Source organism: Coccinella septempunctata, chromosome 3 (assembly GCF_907165205.1).
Source record: "Coccinella septempunctata chromosome 3, icCocSept1.1, whole genome shotgun sequence".
Classification (NCBI taxonomy): domain Eukaryota; kingdom Metazoa; phylum Arthropoda; class Insecta; order Coleoptera; family Coccinellidae; genus Coccinella; species Coccinella septempunctata.
Genome location: NC_058191.1, coordinates 4,863,795 through 4,872,886, shown reverse-complemented (window position 1 = coordinate 4,872,886; position 9,092 = coordinate 4,863,795). Strand labels below are relative to the sequence as shown.

The window sequence follows — 9,092 nt, the reverse complement described above, 5'->3', positions numbered from 1 at the left end:
CCCTTGACAAAAAAAAACCGGACAGAAAAAAATTTCCTCCAAATTTTTTGAAATAACTTTTAAAGGTGTGCATCGATTCTGATCATTCTTTTGTCTATTTGTAGCCTATTTCATCTTGTTTATCACCTTATGTCGAGTCTGTAGGAATTTCAATTGAATTTGATGGTATAAAGGGTAGAACTGAAAGTTGCAATTTCCTCCAAATTTCTGAACACCCTGTGGAGGTAATTAGTGACGTAATGATGTGTCTTTGAATGAGTTTTTGAAGCCTGATCTTCTCTCAACATTTTCTTGTTTAATTCACGTCAATAGCTCTTTCCTGGAAGGAAAAACAAATTTTCAACAGAAACTATACAGTTTATAACATTAATCGATAACGAATTAAGAATATACAGATAAATTTATGAAAAATGAACACAAATTCCAACTTTCAGTTCTACCCTGTATACCATCAAATTCAATTGAAATTCCTTCAGACTCGACATTAGGTGAAAAACTAGAGGAAATAGGCTACAAATAGACAAAAAAATGATCAAAATCGATGCACATCTCAAAAAGTTATTTTGTATTGAACTTGGTGAAAAAAATTTCTGTCCGGTGTATTTTGTAATCGGAATGAACCATTTCTGTTCCAAGATTGTGGATGTCTTGTTACAACTAATCCTTTCAGGACGCTCCAATTTAGACAGTTTCAAAAGAATATCCATAAAAATCGAAAAATAAAAATGCATCAATCTGATAAATTATCAGTTGGATTTCAACCAAGAGTCCGATAGGGTAACTATTTGATATAAAATCCAAGTAACTGAAGTTGATTGCTCTTTTGATTTCAGGGCTGAAGAAATATTTGAAATTATCAAATTATAAATCCGCAGAATTTCAACACTGTTTTCTAGTTCACGACATCCTGATTAAAATGAGAAAATTTCACCACTTTTAAATCTCAATCAATATTTCTGCAATACAGTAATTCTCCCTTCAAAATAATTTTATCGCACTTCAGACCAGAACAACGTGCCTTTTCTTGACTACTCTATAATCAACATTCTTGTTTATACCGGTTGACAGTTCAGCTCCACCAATGTAAGTCCAATTTATTGACACACATAAACTTTTTCTTCATTTTCAACCATTTAACGAATAAAAGTTCAACCTTGAAAAACTTATTTCCCGATTTTCTATTAGTGCATGTTCATTTGTCGTTGTGATTTGGTTCCATTTCACACCGTTACTCGGGATTCATAGTACAGCAAATTCACAAAAATCCTGACAGTAGCTAGCTCCTAGACTGACGAACTACCGAACCATTTCTGCTTCAGGAATGCTTCACTTCAAGGATCTCTCTCTTATCGAACTTGTCCCAACTGATTTCCTGTCCATCCAATAACCATTTTATTGTCCTCATTTATCCTGCTTGTCAAATGTAATTTTTATCATTCGTTACATATTTCACAGAAAGTTGATATTTTTCATAATTTTCACACCTGCATAAGTTTCCTTCAATCGAACTGTACCCATGACCAGTTTTTGAGGATTACTTCATAACACTCCTATTACATCATCCCGGTAGAATCAGAAGATTTCTTGATCACGCTAATTGTCGAAAAATTATTGTTGTAATCTATTTTAGGAGAATTCTGAGCGACAATTAGCCTTCTCTGGATGGGGCTTCAAATAACATCACCAAAAATGGATCATCCAGCATTATTGGATCAATATGCTTGATATTACTTATTTTATAACAAGGTAGGCCTCTTGGTGAGGTCATTCAACATACCAATAATTTGAGTTTCAGTCTATACAATCTTGATTTTTGTTTCATTATTTTCTATTTTATAATAAAATCTTCTATATCTGAAAAGTGAATGTCACTAATATCCATTTAGTAACAAAAATCAACACGACCTTAGTTCTATTCCCTCTCTTAGGAATTGTCATTTATTTATATTACTGGGTCGATTTCTGTCATCTCTTGAAGAGGTGTTGCAGATGGGGATCTCTCCAAACTCGATGTGATACCATCGCATTTGGAACTGTTGGGAGTGAGGTACATTGGAATAAGACTAACTACTTCTGGACTGTTAGTGCCTACTGTTTCCTCATAAACACGTTCCTGAAAACATAAATACTTAGTGAATATTTTTCGTCAAGAAATTGAGAAAATTAATTAATTGGGAATTTACGATACCATTGAAAAAAACTAGTAAACGTTAGTGCTTAGTAATCCCTGAAGAGCTTCCCAACACGAATAAGCGATCGACGCGTGTTCACTTCATGAGAAAGTAGTATACCACAGATATATAAATTCCTAGGAGTTTATCTGGATAATCACCTAAAATGACTATCACATTGATAATCTTGTGAAAAGTCTAAACTCTGTTGAATATTCAGTGCATGTTCTCAAAACTACAGGGTGTTTCAAATTGCGCGGTTTTTTTTAAGAATAAATAAAATATACATGGCGCACCAGATTTGTCTGGATATTTTGACATTTAAAAAGTATGATGTACGACATTTATAAAAATGGCTTCGTACACGATACAACAACGGGTTCAGATTGTTAAATTATTTCATGAAAATCAGCGTTCTGTGAAAAGTGTTTTTAGAAAATTACGTGAATTTTATGGTTTACATAATCGTCCATCTGAAAGCACTCTTGGTCGAATTATTAACAAATTTCAAGAGACCGGTTCGGTGATAATCGAATTTTTGCAGCCTGAATCAATAAATATTGATAAAGAGAACATTTGGTTTCAACAGGATGGCGCAACACCTCATTTTGCAAATGACACAATTGATTTATTGAAACAATAATTTCCGGGACGAATAATCTCCAGAAACGCTGATGTCAATTGGCCACCATCACCATCATGTGATTTGACATCGTTGGACTATTTTCTTTGGGGGTTATGTGAGAAGCCAGGTCTATAAGAATAATCCACAATCGCTTCCTGAACTAAAGAATGGAATTATTCGTGTCATCAGTGAGTTAGAGCCTTAATTATGTCAAAATTTCGTTGAGAATTTAAACAAAAGAGTAGACGTCTGTAGAGCTGCAAGAGGAGGCCATTTGGCAGATATTATTTTCCGTACATAAATGTCATAACTGATACTTCAATTACCAATAGAAAGTTTTTGAAAACGATTGCAAATTATGTGTTTTATTTATTTTGAAAAAAACCGCGTAATTTGAAACAGCCTTTATAATGGACTTCCTACTTTAAAAATTATATATTTTTCCAACTTTCAATATCTATTAGGATATGGCATAATTTTCGGTGGAGGAAGCTCCACTTCTGAATTAGTATTTTTGAAACAGAAATCTATGTTAAGAACGTTGTTGAATTTAGGTTACAGGGAGTCATGTAGGGGTCACTTCAGAGAACATAATTTACCGACACTATATAGTTTATACATTTATAGTTAACAAGCGATACGCCCCCTGGTGTCAATTTTTGTAAATAAAAAGTTAATGCACTTTTGTTTGTTCACATCGAGAAACGGAGAATATTTTGGGATTTCAATGAGATCTTTCATGAAAAATATATCTTTATCTGTTGAAAATATAATGGACATATGTAACTCGTACTTTTATAGCATAATGAAGGTTTTGTACGTTTCAAATCAGTTACGAAGAATAGGAGGTGAATTGAATAACCTGATGGATATATATATATATATATATATATATATATATATATATATATATATATATATATATATATATATATATATATATATATATATATATATATATATATATATATATAGATTTGTTCGACCGCATATACAGACCCAAAACGGTATACTCGACCGACTTTTCAGTCCAAAAGTGACGTTGTCAGACCCGGCTCCGGGTCTGGTAACGTTCGACCATAGAATCGTTATAAGGGGGGTTAGGGGATGCTAGGGGTGAATTTTCAGGTGGGTCTGAAAAGTCGGTTATACTCGTTATTATATACAGAAAACTTCAGGGTTTGGCCAGTGCGAGGGCGCTTCGAGCGACATGAACTTGATGTATATAATCCGCATAGTTGACCGACGCATCTAGTCCGAAAATTTGGCAACGCTGCAGTTGAAGAGCTTGAGAATTTATTTTGTCATCTTTTCGATTTATACACCTCAAATGTACTATAAGAAAACTTATACGATCCCGGTATGATGAACAGTCGTCATGAGAAATATTCAATGACGATATTTTGAATTGAATTGAAGTGGTGTTATTGGATTCTTTTCGTTTACGAACTATAATAGCACACGTATGGAAACTTATACAAGCCCGATTAAGCGAAGTGAGGCGACCTAATTTCAGGAGCACTGGCACGTTTAGGATCCTATGCACAAAAATTGTATTTTCACCACACCCTACTTGACCCTCTGTCGTGTTTACGAATTTACGAATTTCCTGAACATCATTGTAGTTATATTTGGTTGACAGGAGCTATTTTCCAGAAATTTTTCAGAAAATCAATATACAAAAGCAATGGAGATTTTGTACTCCTACCACAGTGATAAAAAGGTTTTTTTCAGTATGAAGTCCTTATATTCTTGAAAAACTATTCTTGAAAACTCTATCTCTGGTATTCTTCAGCAACTTCATTTTTGTTTGAATCATAGAGATGAAATATTGGAAATTACTCGAGTATCCCGAACTAACAATTGGAAATTTTCAGTTCAGGAGGTGGAAGGGTATTCCTCAGTCAAACTTTCAATTTGATCATTTATAAAAATACACATAAAAATTATTATCAATTCAGAGGACTTTCAGTTACACGATTGGTTTTCGCCTATAGGTACAAGTTAATTTACAGAGTGATGTGATACCTAATATAAGTTTAATATAGATATTTGAATTAGCTTGAGCTGAAATGAACAGATGATATAATATAACAAAATAAATAAAAACACCTAAAAACTGTCTCTCACCAATTTATTCTACAAGAACTACCGGTTTCGGGATGACTAATCGCATCCCATCTTCAGGTTCCAACACCAGAAACGCTGTTATGAGCCTCTGGACTTTAAAAACCTACTGGGATGTCAATAATTCTGGAAAAAACCATAGTGATTTTTCAAATTTTGACATTTAAATTGACATTTTCTGGAACTCATCTATGTCTTGAAATTTTTACTTCTCGTAACTAGTAAATTATTTCGCAACTGTTGGCATAAACTGAAATTAAATACCTTCAGTGACGACTGAGACGATTTAAAAGGAATCTGCGAGGAACGTTTGACTATTGACGGCAGAGGGTAGAGTAGGGTAAAGTTAAAATTATTTTTTTTTTTGGCGAAGATCCTGACTTCATCGGACGTTTATAGTTTTGCGGACGTGTGATAATCTAGTTTGCATACGAAAAGAATTCAATAACACCACTCAGATTCTATTCAAAATATTGTGATAACTTTTTCTTTCAAGGTGTTCCAGACATAAAAATCCAAAAGCGTAAGGTCGGAGCTTCTTGTTGGCCATCTTACCGGACTGTACCTTCCAATCCATTGCACCCCAAAATATTCATTCCCGTACATTCCGGCTATTATGAGCTGGGCAGCCATTTATTTGAAACCAGACATTTTCTCCAATATGTCTGTCAAGATGCTTTGGATCAATCGGATCGGGAAATATTACTCGTACGAAAAGTTCACTTCTCATGACTGCCAACCACACGTTGACCCTCAACTCATGTATGGAAAAGAGAAAACTTCCATGCGACTATGGTTTCTCATTTTCAACATGAGTTGAGGGTCAACGTAAGATGGCCACAAAGAGGCTCCGACCTTACGCCTTTGGATTTTTATGCCTGGAACACCTTGAAAGGAAAAGTTTATTAAATTAGCGTTCAGACTCGAGAGGTCCTGATCGAAAGAATAACATTGTGTTATGCTGAAATGCGTCAGAAACTTCGCAGGGTTGCAGATTCACTACAAAAACGATGTATAAAATGTATTGAACAAGGCGGTGGCATTTCGAGCAATTATTACGAGTATAAGTACTAGTAGTAATTTGTTTTCTTTACATGTTTTCATAAAATCTATATCATTAAAATTTAGTTTATTCATTTGGGTTATTTGATTTTGCAGATAAATTCATGATTTCCATGTGAATAATTTTAATATTCAATCATTCAATCAAATTAAGGTTTGGAATGTGTCGAGTTTTTTGTTGTTATCTTGTTAGCCATTATATTCATATGTTAACACTTTCTCCTTAACCGTATATTTCACAACTGGAACCGTCTCCCTGAATGCGTAGTGCGATCGACCTCGGTAAACGGTTTCAAAAACAGTTATGACAGGTGGAAGGAAGTCCTCTCTGTGAGGAACTGTGGTGTTATATCTAATTTTGTTTTCTTTTTTGTATATGATATTTCAGTTTTGTATTTTTCGCTTTCATTTTCGTTCATCTACACAGTTTATGTATGCATGTATGTAATCTATAACAATTTTCTCATTTTTGTTTGTGTTATTTCATTTCAGTCTTTCGCATTAATGAATGATTGTACCTATCGAGGAAAGCTATTACGATTATTCTGGTTTTAAAGTTTGTTTTGGAATATTTCACATCTCATTGACGCGATATTTATAGGAATGAATTAGATTTTTCTGTTTTTTATTTCAATTTGGAAAATACATTAGAGGAGGAATTCTGGGCTTGGCACGGACTTCTTGGAAAGTGAAACAATTATTTTCAATTCGACATACAGGATGATATGATGAAACTGAACACGTTGAATTAGGTGTGATGAGTCTGGCTCTGGAATATTAAAATAATTCATATTTCGCTCTCTAGATCTCAATTTTTGTAAACAGTGTTTCAATAAATTTTGTTGATTTTTGTCTCATTTTTATGATAGTTTCAGGAACCCCCTTATAGATTTCAGAATGAAGCTAAAAATTAATTTTTCATATTTTATTACAATCATTTTATGTATACAGCCTCTCAAGGTTATGTTATTAATGGATCAAAATTTGGGAAGAATCTGTTAAAAAGGAATTTGCTTCATGAGAATATTGAGACATTACTTCTTTCTCAACAAACTCACACGTATATGAATTTCTACCGTAACACCTACTTTTTCGCGTCATTTTATACATCGAAATTGTCGGCTCCAGTCCCGTCAGACTGGCAACAGCGCCGGGATCGTTAACGTTGGCCATATTTACCGCTGGAGTATTTGTGGGATTGTAAAGTTGGTGCAATGTCTCGGGTTTGGAAAATATTATCGATTATGCTACTTTTTTAAATGAAGGAATTCTTTTCCCCTCTAAGTGTGCCTAAGGAGTTATAATTCTCATTAACGTTATTTCATCATATATACTCGAAGAAAACATTCGGATCATGTGGGTCTCAGGTCGCCTTAGAAACGTATCGGGACTGGAAACGTCTATTGGACAAATATATATATATATATATATATATATATATATATATATATATATATATATATTCTTTTGAATGTCAGCAATACATTTCTAGTTATCAAACAATATAGCATATGTATGAGTTTTAGCAAAGGTTAGTGTAACGGGGTACCATACGATTTAGAGTATGATACAAGAGCTTAGGGAAAAACCTCAGTAAAAAAACCCTGTCTCCCCGTGAGAAGTGTAGTGATGACAAATTTGTTTACAGAATAAGCTTTTAATACTGAAGGGCTTCCTTTCCATTGACATAAAAATTTCTTTATCCTCTTTCCATTTCGAAATAATATCTGAAACAAAGAAACAGAGCAGAAAACGAGAAAAAAGGCGAATAATAAAGCCTTCATCCAAACTTATTTCAAGACTTGATGATGAATGAAGAAAAAAATAGATAATCATAGGTACATAACTTGTTTTTCAATTGCATTGGGAGGGATATCATCTCTGCGTCAAAAATCTTCTGCTGATGGATATATAACCTCAAAATGAAAGGATTTACACAAAAAATAAACCTGTTTCCCTCAGACAGGACTTTTTTCATCTAGTAAGTGGACATACATATGAATTTCGGTAACATTCACACAAAATTCATTCAGAAAATAATTTCTGATTCCCAGTTCAACATGGACAAGTTTTCTTAGCATCAATGTTACAATTTTAGCCATTGTATATAATAGAGAGAGTAAGATATGATAGTTGTGGCTACCATAAATCAATTTTCATCTTTATGATCGTGTAAAGAGCCAAGAAGTTTGGATTCAAAAAATTTTGCTCTTATTTATCAGCTGATTCAGAACATACTCGGAATTTTTTTTATAAATACTAATACTTCATGACATTTATTGATCTGAAATTGATAATAACTAACACACTTGAATACAGTTTCGATAACCAATCTTCAAAATTGAGAGAAAACAACTATCAACTGAGAAAAAAGGATTTATTGGACGAAAATCTCAAAATCCCCTTCAAAAATGACAGTTACTGCATTAACTTTTTATTTCGAACTGTCAACACCATGTCGCTGCAATCTACATTTGAATTCCCAATACTCACTATATTGAGTATCATAGAAATGTCAACTCAAGGACTAGAAAAAAAAGAAGCTTTCGCTTATCCCTACCATAGCTTGGAATAAAATTGATGAATGCATTTCCTAAAGTAATAAAAGAAATAAAATATATTAAAATTTTCAAGAACACCCTTTATGAGTTTATTATAAGGTTAGAACCATATTCATTGTGCGAATTTTTTTCTTTTTGTAAGAACTGTGTGAGACGAACTCAAATTTTATTGTATTGTTGAAGGCGTCTGAATTTTTTTCTGATATTTCAAAAATACCGACACAACTGAATCGAAACAAAACGGCTATTTGTAAAGTACCGAGCAGAATTTTATGACACACTGTTGGAATTGCCATCAAATCGGCTATTGAACGATGCAAAGATATACTGGGCGTGCCATTCGAAATAAGGAACTAGAAATTTATTGCCGGTATATAAACGGAAGTTGGAGAGGCCTGAAAATATTTGACGGAGAAAGCTCATTGTTGAGATCTCCAACATGAAAAATTTCAGCATAAAATTTTGATTTGCTACATCTCCGAAAATATTTAATCAAGCATCGCGGTGAAACACCCTGCATAATAAAAACCCAAGAATTTGAATATA

General features: G+C 33.4%; 1 protein-coding gene across 1 annotated transcript in view; it reads right to left on the bottom strand.

Annotated features, from left to right (window-relative positions):
- Positions 1-598: 598 nt before the first annotated feature.
- The window catches only part of LOC123309835 (low-density lipoprotein receptor-related protein 4), an 81,426-nt gene continuing 72,932 nt past the window's right edge, over positions 599-9,092 (bottom strand). Inside the window, exon 21 of the mRNA XM_044893117.1 lies at positions 599-2,113. Within this exon, the coding sequence (XP_044749052.1) occupies positions 1,943-2,113 (171 nt within the window). The 3' untranslated portion in view covers positions 599-1,942. The remainder of the gene's footprint in view (positions 2,114-9,092) is intronic.